Here is a 14,791-nt window from a genome sequence, read left to right as displayed (position 1 = left end):
TTAATAAAAGAGAATTTACTGTAATCAAACAACACGCCATGGACAACTACATTTCATGCAGTTAAACTAAATATCTTGGGCTTCTGTTCTTCACTCAAGTTTCTTGGATAAACAACAGGAAGGAGCAGCTTCAGATGAGCGGTGAATAGGACCCGGCGCGCTACGATCAAATCTGATAGAGCGTCTGTAAAAATCTATGACGAGCCTCTGAGCAGGACTCCAAGAGTTTGTTGGGCCTGAAAACAACAGAAAAGATGGGTTATATCGTTTTTCCTATCCATATTCCAAGCTAGAATCAAATACCAGGAACTGATAAATCTTGAAGATCATGAGCAAGTGTTAAGAACAAACCTAGGTTTCGATAAAGACAAAAAAGGTAAATCATTTTTAAGTTCAGTCATAACGAAAAGAAGTAAAATTCAAAATGTCGCGTGTCTTCGCATTAGCTGACCTATTTGGTAGCTGGATCATAGGTAACCTTGAACGCTTCCTAGAAAAGCATGCTTCAGTTACCTTTGCTTTTCTGCATTATTTAAACATTTCAACAACTATTTCAAAATTTTATTTTCCTTACTTTGAAATAAAAGCGATGAAGAAGGATTTTAAATGTGTGGGAAAATAAGGTTGTTTAGCAGCATGTTCTAAAGCCGTCAGTGGACCGGATATGTCTTTGGCAGATTCAACCTTCTCCTCGCCCTAAAAACAACAAAGAAGCAGATAACAATAAAATTACACAACAACACATCACACTTGGTAGTAGAAATGAGCTACAAAACAATTACGTATTTGGACCATATAAGCGACAACCTTAAGGTCAAGTCAGTCGACTTTTCGGTTGACAGACATAGTCAACAGGAGAGATTATCGGGGCACGAATAATAAGAGCTTTTGATTGGACTTGTTATAATAATTGTTATTTTTAATGATCGGGTATTCAATGATCGAGCTGCTATATTTCTTGACGAAAAGCAAGGAGAAACTTTCAGGCGTACAACCCTCAACTTGCCACATTTTATTCTCCAACCACGGCTGGCTAACACACATGCCCCCATGACCCCCATAGATTTGTCCACAAGTCGACTTTTTTGGCGAGCCAACCAAAACGAAGAGACAAGAGCTACAATTCCTGTCACTAAAGCTGATCAGTGTTATTACCTTGAGAAGACCCATGTGAATCAAAAGGGCGGAGACTAAACCTTCTTCCTTACACATATCAGATTCAAAGGCTGTCTTCAGGATTGGCTCTAAAACAACAACAGAATTGCTCAGCGGAAACCTGTTCCTTAAATGACATATCTGGCCCATCGAGAGAAAGGCGATCGAAGGTTGGGCAATCGAACACTGTTTGTATCTTTTAAAAACAGGCAAATTTAAGCTTTTCTGCAAATTGGGTATTTCATAATATCCGTTTTTAATTTTTTTCTACTAACAAAATAGCACAAAGTTCTGTTATCCACCTTGATCGTCTTATAAGTAGGTTGAGTATAATCGTCCGAGTGAACGTCGTCCTAAATACTATAGGACTGTTGTTGACAGTGACTGACTGAACTGACGTTTCGACAACCTGAGCAGTAGTCATCTTCAGAGTCGAAGTAAGTTGTGCCACGTCAGTTGACGGTATTAAAAACCTTTCGCAGTTTTAATCATTTTAGGTTTATATTTTTATTTTCATTTTTTCGCATGATAACTTTTCTTACTTGGGAATGCTCGGCGGCCTCTCAGTGGACAAAGAGAACTTGGTGAGTGGGTGGATTGTCTTTCCCAACTTTGACGGGTAAAATCATTTTAAAAAGGACAATTGACTGATATTAAAATTCTATTCTATCGTAAAAAGAAACCAATCGATCTTACCTGAACACTCCAAAAGGGATGTTTTATCATCTTTGAGGATGACGCAAACCTGGAAAATGCACACTGAGCTCAGGTTAAGTGTATTAAATGAGATAAAACAACACCGTGTTTACAAAACTCACCGACACAAAAAATCTTGCTACTTCATTTGCATCATGTAAATGATCCTGTTAAAATACAAACAAAAAAAGACAATTGTTTCAACATAAAAATGCAGTTTCCTTGTCTTCTTGTTTCTCGGTTTTTATCGGCAGTTCCGAATAGCATTCGGCTGCAAATATTAGGACACTTTCTGACGATCTCCCTCAAAAATTTAGTGGCAACAAAAAAACCGGCTTTTTTGGATGTTTGCTGCCCATGCGCTCAAAGATAACGAGTTCGTAAGCCAATCTGTTCGAGGGAGTCGCATCCAAAATCTTGCAGATTTTTGCATTTTTTAATTTCAGTTAAATCAATTTGCGTGCACGCTTTGTAACTGGCGAAGAAAAGAAAGCCCTTACTCGGACCTCCTTAGCTATTCAGTCTAGGAAAACGTAAAATATTTGACTCACTGACGTGATTATTGATTCTCCATTCTTAGTCATCGTCCAGATTCAATAGTTCAGTTTGTGCTTTACGTTTTTTTACGCCAAAATTGCTCCGACGACACTCCACGATTTGTCGACATGTTTTGAAAAAGCCGTCCCTTTAACTCCTCGAAAGTGGCCTAGACTTCAAGTTAGCAAATATAACTCATAAATTAAAATAGATGCGTACCCTTAAATTCTCGGCTATCAGAAAAGACCTTTGTTTGATTGGTATTTTCTTCAGCCTCTCTAACGTCGGTCCCAAAAGGAAATCTTTTACCACGTCCGTGTTCGTCACCTACACAAATAAATCAATTTAAAAACACCATTAACCATTTGCAAATGCAATGAAGTTAAGAAAAGGTCAATCTAGTAAAAGGAAGGAAGATTCATCTAAATGGAGAAAAATTACTTTTTCTCTATCTACAGCACGAAATGAAACTTGTCAAAAAAACGTCCCAGTTTATATTAGGGGATTAGGGGAGGGAAGTGAGGGCGGGAGCCCACACCCCCTTCTCCCAGACCCCAAGAGGAGATTGGGGGAGGGGAGTGAGGGCGGTGTGCTACACCCCTTCTCCCAGACACCGGGAGAAGATTGGGCGTGAGGGTAAGGGCGGGAGCCCACACCCCCTCCGCCGAGACGCTGGGAGGGGATTGGAGGAGGGGGAATGCCAGAGTCAAGGGGTAAACCTATAGAGCCAAAGCCTCATCAGAGAGTTTCTTGAATCTATGACGAGAATAACATAAAGCTACATTTTGATTTGGAATTTGTGTGGAGCCATCACAGAATAAGAATGACAATGTGATTGTCTAACTTTTGATACGTATTTTGCCCTCTACCCTCCTCTTGCCTATGCGTGGCGAATCTGCAAACCGAGCCATATCTTGGCCCCTTAGAGCGCTAATGGCAGATTTATCACGGAGATAGAAAAACGAAAACCTATGAAAGAGTATTTTTCGTCCTGCTTTCTGGAAAGATCATTACATAATATTACAAATCCTCGTAATTATGACAATTTTAAGGGTTATTTGGTAGCTTTTGTATTACCACATTTCATAAAACCAGGTTACAAGACAAAGTGTATAACACACTCTTTAATATATCAATACAATATAATACCCGCTAGGTAACTACTACTTTTCAAATAAAAATGGATATTTTTCTAAATTAAAACGTGTGTAAAATAATTGGTTCAAAACGGTGTATATTTTGAGAGTGAGAATAAATAATTAAATTGTAATTATATTTCGATTTTCACCAGAAATGGTGCGGAATATAATACATAAGGTCTAACTACACTTTTGAACACAGTAATAAATACAATATAATAAAATGGCAAATTAAATTAACCCCCCTTTATCGTACAGCTATACACGATTTATGTTACAGCGTATACCGTTTTGAGATGAAAGTTTTTAGTTTCAGTTCATTGATTTGCAAACGAAAAGTCAAGAAATATGAAAACGTAAGAAAATATGTGTGTCATTTAGGTTCGGTTCAGACACCGAACGTTTCATGAACCGAACCTAGAGTAATTCGAATTAAGGCCGACTCAAATTATTTAGACCGCCCGGGTTGATTCAGACGCCAATCGTAATTCCAGCCAAACTAAATTCAAAAGGGGAAAAATACTCACTTTGGAGTAAACCTGCTTACAAAAAACGTTATAAAAATATAAGTGTTAGGTTCGGTACACAAAAAGTTCGGCGTCTGAATCAAAGCCGTTCCAAAGTCGATCCATAGTCGAAATTCTAGGCCGGGCTAGGCGGGAAGAACGGCTGAGCCGTTCCAAATTGAAACAGGTGTTTTCGTAATTGATTCAGACGCCCAACTTTTCATTTGCTTAATCCAAAGTATTAGGTTCGGCTCATGAAAAGTTCGGCGTCTGAACCAGGCCTTACGAATTTTTCGAATTCCACCGAGCGATTGCTTTGTTTTTTCTCAGAAATCTTAGAAAACTATCAACTTTTAAAACACTCAGGCCCTATTTACAATACAGAAAAGAGTTGTCCCGGGAAAGAGAGTAACCTTCTCAGCCGAGTCAACTTAAGCGCTGCTAGTCGAAGACTTTTAAAATAAGAAAATTTGAAAGCTAAGCTTAGAGTATTCGATGAAAATAAACAACTACGTAAAAATACACAGGCTAAAATTTCAAAAAGGAAACAACCTAACTATTCTATCCACGATGTTGACAGTTAAACTGCTCTTGATCTAAGTGACGTGATGCCATTTTTTTTATCCTAATCTTATATTTTTTCAGTAACTAAAAGTAAAATTAATACAAAGTTTGTCTAGGCAAAATGGAACTGAATTGAAGGAGACCGCAATATTGGATGGACTTGTACGTGTAGTGTATATCACGTTGTCTTTGTCAGTCTTTATTGGAATCTTCCCTCGGCGATTTACGTCCCTGTGACAAACGTAACAGAAAACTAATTAGCGCTTGATATGCTCAATGTAAGCGTTACTTTACAGCGAGAGTTGCCAAACTTTCACTCAACAAAATAGTTGTTCAGCTTCCTAGGAACATAAGACTGTGAGTGCAATTTATGAAGGAACTTTTTCTGGTTTGTCAAAAATGGCACCACGTCACACGCAGAAAATCAAACATTTTAAGGAAATTTAGACATTTCTGAGTTCGCACCCTCGGGGTATTGGGAGTATGCCACTCAGCTGGCATGATGGTTACCTAACCTGTGCAACAAAATATGGACGGTAAAGAAAATTTTCGAGATTCAAGTGACCAGAAAATTTATTCAGCATGGTCTCCGTAATCACAATCTAGTCTCAGTCAAGGCTTCTAATAAGCTGGATGCTTAGAGAAGTGTGAGCTGTCTGCTCGATATTTCCACTTTGCAACACGGTTGATGACTTGGATTTGGAAGCTCAACTTGTTAAGGAGGCTCGCACCCATTTATCAAGGTCTCACTCTGTCGTTTTTTATCATCCATAACTTTGGCTGTAGTGCATGTAAGAAAACGCTACAAAGTGAAACAATAATTTCCTAAACAATGATCGCTGGATATACTTTAGTTTCCAGACCTACCTTGATGAGTTCTTTTTCTATTTCTTCATCAGTACCAAGCAGCGGTGACTCTGGTTTAAGGCTGACACCTGTCACACTAAGATTCAGTTCATCACCCGCTTCTCCATCATCGCTGTCGCCGCCACCCAGTTCTTCATCTCCTTCTTCATCTTCATCATCGTCAACCTCTCCCTCGTCATCACTAAGCGAACCAAGAGCATCAAGACGACCATTTGACTCAAGCCAGCCCTTAACTTCTTCAATTCCATCTTCCCCAATGGCATTTCCTGTAAAATAAAATCAAATAATGAATAACTCTTGTCTTTGATTTTCTGAGAAGCGGTTAACCGTAGACCCGGTACACATCAGAGCGTTTCGTTTGAAAACCATTTTTTTTTTACGCGCTTAAGCATTACGCCAACTGTAAAACGATCAAAAACAGAACTTTTTTGAAAACGCTCCAACTATAACCAAGCAACAAAGCGAGAATTTTAAATCAACAAATCCAAGATAGCCTAAGAAAAAACACGTATCTAGCCTGATCGCCACCCACTGAAACTAGTCTAGAAAACATAGGTTGGGCCTATTAGCTTAGAAGTTCAATTTTCGCTTTAGTATACAGGGGATATATAGGTGCCGAAAAACATAGGTTTAGCCGATGTAGATAATTCGCGCTAGTTCACACGATTTTGCGTTAGGTTAAGGTCATTATTCATTTGAAAACATAGGTTGTTTTTTGTGATACTGTATGTTGTTTAGGGGCGGGAGTCATTAGGACGACCCAAACGTCCCCGCATGTAAAAAGGATATTAATAAAAGGTTGAAGGCGATAAAATGCTTGCAATGCTCATTTATATTTTCCGCGAGACAAATTACCATAAAATCGAGATTGTAATTCGAAACTCGCGTTGTTTTCAAAATTTGCATAATTCTAGCGCTTCTGGTCACAAGCGCTTCGAAATACTGTACCTTCAGAACGGAATAGCTTTTACTTGTTGTGCTATATCTTTCAAAACCATCAATCGTCTCTAGCTCAAAAGCTCTCATAGCGGCGGCTTAAATGTTAAAGCCCGTGGCTGGTTGAAATCGTTTCTTGTTTGTTTTCAAACGACTTGGGATGGATCGAATCGCCTTTGGATGGATTATTATTTTATCAGCTTGTGGTCTGAACGAAACGTTTTTCTTCTCGGTAAAGTTCACTCAACAAATTTAGAAAAATTTACTTGACTTTTCATATGTGGAACGAACTGACTTTTTTGTGGAACGAACTGACCATTTTGTGGAACGATCTGACTATTGATTGGAACGATCTGACTTGGAACGATCTGACTATGGAACGAAATGACCGTAAATCGAATATGATTAGAGAAGGTACATGTATGCACTATTTACGGGAGTGTTTGGTGGAAAAAGGATTTTGAACTCCACTGTAATATTATTTTGGCTTCACCCATGTACTGTATTGTTCTTCAATTCAGTGATAGAATCAATGTCAGCTCGAACAACGTCTTTCTATCTATTTCAAATTTGTGTTTCTGGTTGCCTGAAACCAGTGAAGAGAGAGCAAAACAAACATCAGGTCAAACTCTAACCCTCCTTTTACTACACAAGCGCTTGTGCAGGCACTTCCTACCCAGGCCACCACTCCTTTCCTAAGCGACCTATGAAAGAACGCTAAAGTAGACGACTACATTCGGGGCCCTATTATGTCTTCCTGTAAAGTATAAATACACATTTTCTCCATAAAGGCAGACAATGGGGACAATCTGTACTATGGCCGCAGCTAAACAAACCACCTGCTTTGTATACCCACCATTTAATTCCAGTTTCTTCAAAGAATCTTTACTCTCCAAAGCCTCAACAATTGCCAATGCTCCTTCTTTGTTTATCTCATCAAAAGACAAGTTTAGCTCTTTCAAGTTATTCACTGAAGTTCGTAAACTCTTTGCCAATGCTTTGGCGCCTTCTGTTTTGACTAGGCAGTCTCCAAAGTTGATGACCTCAAGATTTTTAAGGCTTGGTAGCACCTACAAAACAAGCGCCTGTTACAAATTACCAAGATTTCTTTCCATATACCTACAAAGATCTATCACGACTCCAGAGTCAGTTCTGGAAAGTGGTTGGATCACGAGGAACTTTTTACGTCAGCGTCTCAAAGATCAGAGCATCAAAATATAACCCCATTGGTAGCAGTCTTAAATGTCATACATCTCCACCCCCTAACCCGTGGGGAGCGGGGGGTGGGGTGGGGTACATGCAGATTTAAGCTGTTACTTTTCTGCAATGTTGACTTAAATCAGTTAGCAAAAGCTTTAAAAATGGTGTGGTGTATACACTATAGAATGAAATTGCCCCCTTTAATAGTATTTATAATAATTATAAGTATAATAGCAAATAATAATTATTTGATGAAAAGGTAACTTTACCTTTGCCATTGCTGTTGCTCCCTTTGAAGTAAATGTGTTGTCATTTAAATTCAAGATCTATAAAAAGACACAACAGACAATTTGCAATCAGTGCTTTCTTTTAGGCAAGATAACAGTTTAAGAACAATGGTCTTAAGCAACATAGACTATATTGCAGGAATTTAGAACAATACAGATAAACAAGAAACTGTCCATTGAAAAGACCAAGTGAAACTGAACATCTATACAAGGTAATTTTTGGTGTTTAAAAAAGTACTCTGGACTGTTTTACTCTGATTATGGTAGAATTCAGCTGGGCACCTTGCTTGTATCCCAGCAATTCCAATTGCCTAGTGCATCAACTGAATAGATGAATAGGTAAGGGGTAAAAACTAAGGCACACATGAGATAAGGAGACCCACATGGTTGGAGCTTAACGTCCCTGTGGTTTTTGTAGCATGAAGCATCTTCAATGTAGGAGTATTGCTACATGTACTCCGGATGCTTGATCTTGTACAGTTGCCTACAGCAGTATGTTGCTTATGTTACCCATTAACACACCTAGACTAGTGGAGTCAAATTTTCTTGTCTAAAAAACCAATGCCATGGTGAGGCTTGAACACAGACTTACAGGTCTAAAGTTCAAGTCGTCAACCACTTGGCCATTGCTTCTCATCTTCATAAGGTGTACGTACAGGAACATGAAAAACAGTGAAAGATTGTCAATAAATAGACAGTTTACAGACCTTGAGATTGGGATTGGATTTAAATGCTTCTGCTAAGGCTGCTATTCCTTCATGAAGGATTCCATTTTGTGGCATTTGAACCTCTTCTAGACTCCCTATTGTCTGAAAACAAACAAACAAACAAACAAACAAATTGAAGTATTAAAAATATCCAATAGCAAGTTTAATCAAGCAATTAAGAAAAGCAAAACAAGTGATACAAAACACAGCAAAGTTCTGTGATGATCAGAAACATGAAGTTTATGAATTTACAATGTAGTGTGGATTTGATTAAAAGATAGCAGTACATGATACACGTACTACACACAGTAATGCCTCTTATTACATGACATCTGTTCCATGCATTACCTGAAAAGCCTCTGCTAATGATGTGGCACCAGGATTTTCTAGTCGATTTCTACCAGATATGAACACTTGAAGCTGCAGGGGGGTACCAGCGTCTGAGCTGGTTTTATGGCAGTCAATCAGAGCCTTGGAGAGAATCTACAAAAATGACCAAATATTCTCTCACACAAAATTCAGGTTTTTACAAGTGTCATTTTCATGTTCTTAGGTGTTACTGGTAAACAAATAACATCATTTTATTTTCCACAGTATTCAATAGTTGTCATATCAGTAAGGGGGAATAACAAGCTAAACATTATTTTTACTTAAATTGGACCTGTATAGATATCCTAGGGTGCTAACCAAAAGTCAGAATTAACTGGCCAGACCAGTCAATTTGAAGATGAAATAAATAGGCATTTCTCAAGCTTCATCACAAATTCTGTTACAGTGGAACCTCGATATAACAAACCTTTCATAACAAAAGTCCTCATTATAACAAACGACTTTATTTACCCCAGTAATGGCAGGCGACAAGAGGAGCCCGCAATCCTAATATCCAGGTTGTTAATATGCATGCGTCGCATGTATGTAGCCATGAGCATTCGTTTGGATTTCCACTAAGAATGTGTGGAATGAACAGAATGCACTTTGATCACGCACTTTTGGACCTTCTATCACTCGTAATCTGATCATGCATGTTTTGACCATCTGTCACATAAAACTTACGCAAAGCACGCTGGAGAAAAAGCGTTTTGACCCTTGATCATTGTCGCCCACACTTTGTAACCTTTGGTTATTACTAGTAGGAAAATAATTACCGGTATATGGAAAAAACCTATATAAACTAATCTTTGTTATAGAGAACAAGTTTTTACAGTCCCTTGGCCCTTCATTAAATCGAGGTTCGACTGTACTTCCAACACCTCAACAATATTGTTTTGAAGTACTGACAAGTACAACCTCCACTACACTCAGTCTGACAGTTTCACTCCCACTTCTCATTTTAAGATTAAATTTTCTAACAAGCACTAACCTTGCCTCCACCAACACCAAGGCCATTATTATTTAACTTAAGTGTTTTTAATGAGTAACAGGCTTTGCTTGTTAGCAGCTTTACACATGCTTTCACCCCATCAGGACCAAATGCATTGTCACTAAGGTCTAGTTCAACAAGTTGAGCATTAGCTGTTATGACACCGTCACTAAGATGTCCCTAAAAAAACAAAACAGAGAAAAGAACATTTGATCATATGACCCGTACAGCCCGACGCGCAATTTTGTTGGAAAACCATATGAAAAATGGCCTGTATGAGGGCCTTACCCGTCAGGTGATAGGACTGGAAAAACAATTACACCTCTGCTAGAAAAGCTTACTGATCGATGCAGGTTAGTTCCATCAGAAAAATTCAAACATAATAGTCACAAGATAAAACACTTTTTGACTGAGTTAGGTCAGGCCAGACATGAAAATATTTGGATCTCGGTCAGGACGCAAAGACCTCGCTGTGCTTATAAGTCCACACGTCCAGACCTCGAGCCAAATATTTTCCTGTCCGGCCCTCCCACTTAGTCAATAAGTACATGACTACTTCAGAAATGAACAATGTTGTTGTAATTTTATTGTTATCAATTTTGTTTTTAGAGGGCCACTAGGGAGGGAGAATACTTGTTTAGAATTTTAAAGATCCTTTATTATAATTATAACTATTTGTAAATAGGCTTTTTATCACGACTGTTGTAATTTATTATTATCAATTTTGTTTTTAGAGGGCCACTAGGGAGAATACTTTTTATAGTAATTGGTGTCAACCTCTTAAAATAAAGGTTATTATCAATTGGTAAACCCTTCCACCCCCATGCAGGCTTGTTTTGAACACAGAAATAATGACAATGTAGAGTACCGGTAGTTGTAACTTTTGAGTCTGAAAATACAGTAAAATGCTGTTGTGTTCACAACTATTCTAAATTATCATACAAACTCTATGGACATTTTGCTTTTCAGTATAATTTTTAAAGAATAAAAATAGTTTGAAGCATTTTCTTAAGAATTTTGTGTTTTCCAAAGGATCTTAAAAGGTGTGCCAGTTTCTAAACACACACTCTAGCACTTTATTTCAGTAGATATTAAACATATAATTTCAGAAAATGAATTTTTAAATTTTCTTGAACTCGGATTTGAAGCATTCTTGGGAGAGACAGGGTTTTTTGGCATAATACATGTATCTATGGTTTATACATACCAATGCCAGCGGAATTTCAGATCTTAACCTTCCCGTAAAGATATCACTCCACAGTGCCCTCTGAAAAATAAATCAGATGCAATGTCACATTCAGTTCTATTTAAAGGTTACTTCATCACTGTTTTCTAGCAGAGCTAAAATGAGGGACAAAAGTGTTGAGACACTTCCTTAAAATGTCCCCTTTTTGCAAAGTGGGCCTATCCCCTTCACCTATCTACCCCAACCCCTTCCCCCCCAAAATCAATGTTGTATTTTGAACCCTCAAGTCTTTCTTTGACTTCAGACAACATTGATTTCGGGGGGGTTGAGGGGATTTACAGAGTTTAAAAGGAGTAAAATAATAAATTAACTAAACGTTTGATAAAAGCACGCATTTTAAACAAGTGTGTGTCCCTGATTGTAGAAAAAAGGCCCATCTGGTAGTCTTGGACTCTTGCTCAGTGGGCAAGGGTGCAGGCAAGTCATTCTTCTATCAAAATCAATCACAAAGCAAAATGTGAGAGCTGCATGCTTGCCCCGGAAACCCTGCCAAAATTTTTTTTGTGAGATCTCAGTATTCATAATATGAATTATGGACGCCAATCTTAACAGCTCACCTCCAATTCTTTTCTTGTTGAAAGTGCTTCTCCAATGGCCTTAGCAGCGTCCACACCTATGGTGTTACCCTCCAAACATAATGCCTGAACATCTTTACTGGCCTTGATTACATTTACAACCTCTACAGCTGTAAATTAAACAAACTATGTATAAAAATTATTATGAATCAGCTATGTCCAACTTACATTGTACCTATTGTCAATGGCTATTTTAGGGTATGTTCAGGAAAGCCTTGAAAGAACAATATAAGACATTCAAGAAATGTTGGCAAGTAACACAAAAGAAATAATATGAATTGAAACTACCCCAGCAACGAAGACAAGCACAACGACAATGGTAAAACACTGACAGGGATAATTTTGATGTGAAATGAAGGGTTATGGAATTTTTTTACTCAAGCTTACCACGGTGAGGAATAGAGCACAGGGTTCACAATAAAATCACAGCTTTTAGCCTGAATCTGTAGGCTGTTTTTTCCTGGCTGTCAAAAATGACTGAGCACTGCCGTCAATAGTCAACAACATGATTTATTATTGTTGTTATTTTATTATTATTAAGCAGTTAGCTAAATTAACCATCAATGCCGGAAAGAACGCCATACTAACAGTATTAACATTTGCCAGGTTCAAGAGTGATTCTAAGCTGAAAAACCACAAAGCTACAAGTATGGCTCTGGAAAGTCACAAATCCTTTCAGACAGTAGTGTGGTGTGGTGCAAAAACTCCCACCTCCGCCCCCCCCCCCTCCATCCCCCTACCACCAGGCACTTCTAGTAGTGTTGATGTATTTTCGCTGTGGAAGGGTTTATTAACTCGAGTCATGTGGTAAGCGAGTTAACCAAACTAGTAAAACATGTAAGCAAATTGACCATGGTTTGAACCAAATATCACATGAATACTTATGATAAATAGACAATACTGAACCAAGCAGATAAGCACATGTATGTATTGGATCCAAACTATTAATACCGCTTAATTGATATCCGTCCCATGTCATCTACAGCCAATTACAAAATAGACTTAAGGAATGATAAAAACCCCTGGCGACAAGTTCTTTTACAGAAGGTTATTAAGACTGATTTTCTTCGCACCTTTAGGATACGAAAGGCTTAAGCTTATTTCTTACCGTCATCTTCGGAGTCTAACTTAAAACTTTTTCCTTTGAAACTAACGACGTTCACTTGCTCAACTTTCGTTTTTGCCAACAGTTCTGCAACGCCTTGAACGTCGTCTTTTGTGCCAGCCATCTGGAAAAATAATACGTTAACTTTTCGCTTAGAGTCTAATATAAGCTTCAAGCTCATGCGAAAAAAGGTAAAATCGGAACAAATTTTTGAACGATTTCACAGGCGGCAAAAGATAATTTTAGCGAGAAGCCTGAAAGCTAGCGCATGGTATTTTGTGTTTAAGCTGCCATGTTTGCGGGCGCAAGTAAGAAGAACCCTTAGCTTCCTGAGCTAGCCTGCGAAACGCTTGCTACGCAGGCAACCCTGAACGGGCTAACTTTTTCCTTACAAAACGAGGCGGACGGTTCACATGAAAAACAAAAAGTTGGCTCGGCAAGAAGTGACCCGCCTAGCCGGGCTAACTTCAAAACAATGTTTTTCATGTAGACGATTTGCAACGTTTTGAAAGGTTCCAGGAAACTCGGTTAAGGCGAGAGCCAATAGACCTTTTTTAATTTGTATGTTTTGTTTTCCCATTTCTAACCTGCGATCCGGGCGGTCCGTTCTTCCCCTTTTTTCCCCGTTCCCCCCCCTGCCCCCCCCCCCAAAAAAAAACGCCTGATCGCAGGTTATCCCATTTCAGCCACGTGATGTTTACCCATTCGGTATCATGTGCCAGGCACTAGTGTGAACATGCATAGCCAGGACTAAGGCTACGTTAACATTACACCAGATAGCTTTCGCGCCGGCAACGCTTCTGTTCACACACAAGAAATGGGTGATTTCGGCGCGATTTCTAGCCTGAATTCGAGTCGTAGGAAATGACTCGAAGCAATCAGATGAAATTCAGGCTACGCGATTTCTGTAACGGGGCGAATCTGCGCCGCGCCGATCTTGAGGGTGGAGAACAGTACATCTGATTAGCCTGCGTAGCAAGTGTTTCCGTGCGGTTTCGGAGCAAAGAACGGGGAACAAGAGTCAAAGACCCTGAAGACCGTGCGAAAAATGGGACATTTTTTGTTGATTGTTTATTGTTTGTTTGCCAAAAATTGTACAAATGAAAAAAAAATAAATCTAATTACTTAAACTCTGATGGCGAGGAAGCCCAAGAGAAGCCACCGGGCTTATAAGGAATGGGCTCCCTCAGTTAAATAATAAGAACAAAATATCATCATTTTCTGGCTCTAGTTCCATTTTTCGCCCGGCCAAAACTGAAAATCCCGTTCCTCGTCTTTCCTTGGTCTTTCTTTGCTCCTAGTCACAAGGAAACGCTTGCTATGAAGGCTGCATGCTTTAAGTCCTGTTAGACAATCAGAGCGTGCGCGAGCGCTGTTGGTTCGCAAAGGGGCCAGCGCTTTTTCTCCTTTTAACATTATGCTCGCGCGCCTCTCTCGTTTCTCTCTCGTCATCAAAATTTAGCTGATGAAACAATAATAGCTCCCTCAAGTTTACAATCATGGGTGTAAAAGAGCTTAAGCAATGCTATTGCACCACGTGTACTTTCCAGGCATGCGGTCGACACAGTGGGGCTTCTGCACTGTGTGCTTGTCTAGATGTCGATAACTTAACAGTTTCAACCAGATAATCATTAATAACCATCCACTCTTGTTTGCTGTGATAGCAGACACCACTGGATCTCTCTGCTCCGCAGAGGCTCCCGCGACACAAAGAGGCCTCTGCGGAGGAGAGAGCCACTGAATGCTCGCGTGGTTGGACGTAAAGATTTCCCGAGTTCCCGAGAGAAAGGGGAAAAGTCTCGCATCCCGTGCCCAATTCTTCTAGGCTAACAGTCGGAATCCCGTTTCTCGTCAAGATATTTTGCATTTTCCCGAATCCCGCACGGTATTTTGGTCAAATCCCGGATCCCG

At 39.2% G+C, this 14,791-nt stretch overlaps 1 protein-coding gene across 1 annotated transcript; it reads right to left on the bottom strand.

The window, feature by feature from the left end:
- On the bottom strand, positions 1 to 13,098 carry LOC140949284 (ran GTPase-activating protein 1-like). Its single transcript, XM_073398517.1, has 15 exons — positions 12,884 to 13,098; positions 11,758 to 11,885; positions 11,162 to 11,221; positions 9,955 to 10,134; positions 8,943 to 9,077; positions 8,595 to 8,696; positions 7,870 to 7,926; positions 7,257 to 7,470; positions 5,465 to 5,730; positions 2,608 to 2,715; positions 1,974 to 2,018; positions 1,852 to 1,900; positions 1,156 to 1,244; positions 575 to 696; positions 1 to 236 (listed from the first exon to the last, which is right to left on the bottom strand). Exons 1-15 carry the CDS (start codon positions 13,059 to 13,061, stop codon positions 167 to 169), a joined length of 1,803 nt encoding a protein of 600 aa, XP_073254618.1. The 5' UTR covers positions 13,062 to 13,098; the 3' UTR covers positions 1 to 166.
- Between the last annotated feature and the right edge of the window lie 1,693 nt (positions 13,099 to 14,791).

The sequence above is a fragment of the Porites lutea genome, chromosome 9 (genome assembly GCF_958299795.1).
Source record: "Porites lutea chromosome 9, jaPorLute2.1, whole genome shotgun sequence".
Lineage (NCBI taxonomy): Eukaryota > Metazoa > Cnidaria > Anthozoa > Scleractinia > Poritidae > Porites > Porites lutea.
The sequence above is the reverse complement of the archived record's forward strand: the minus strand, read 5'-3'. Positions and strand labels throughout refer to the sequence as shown.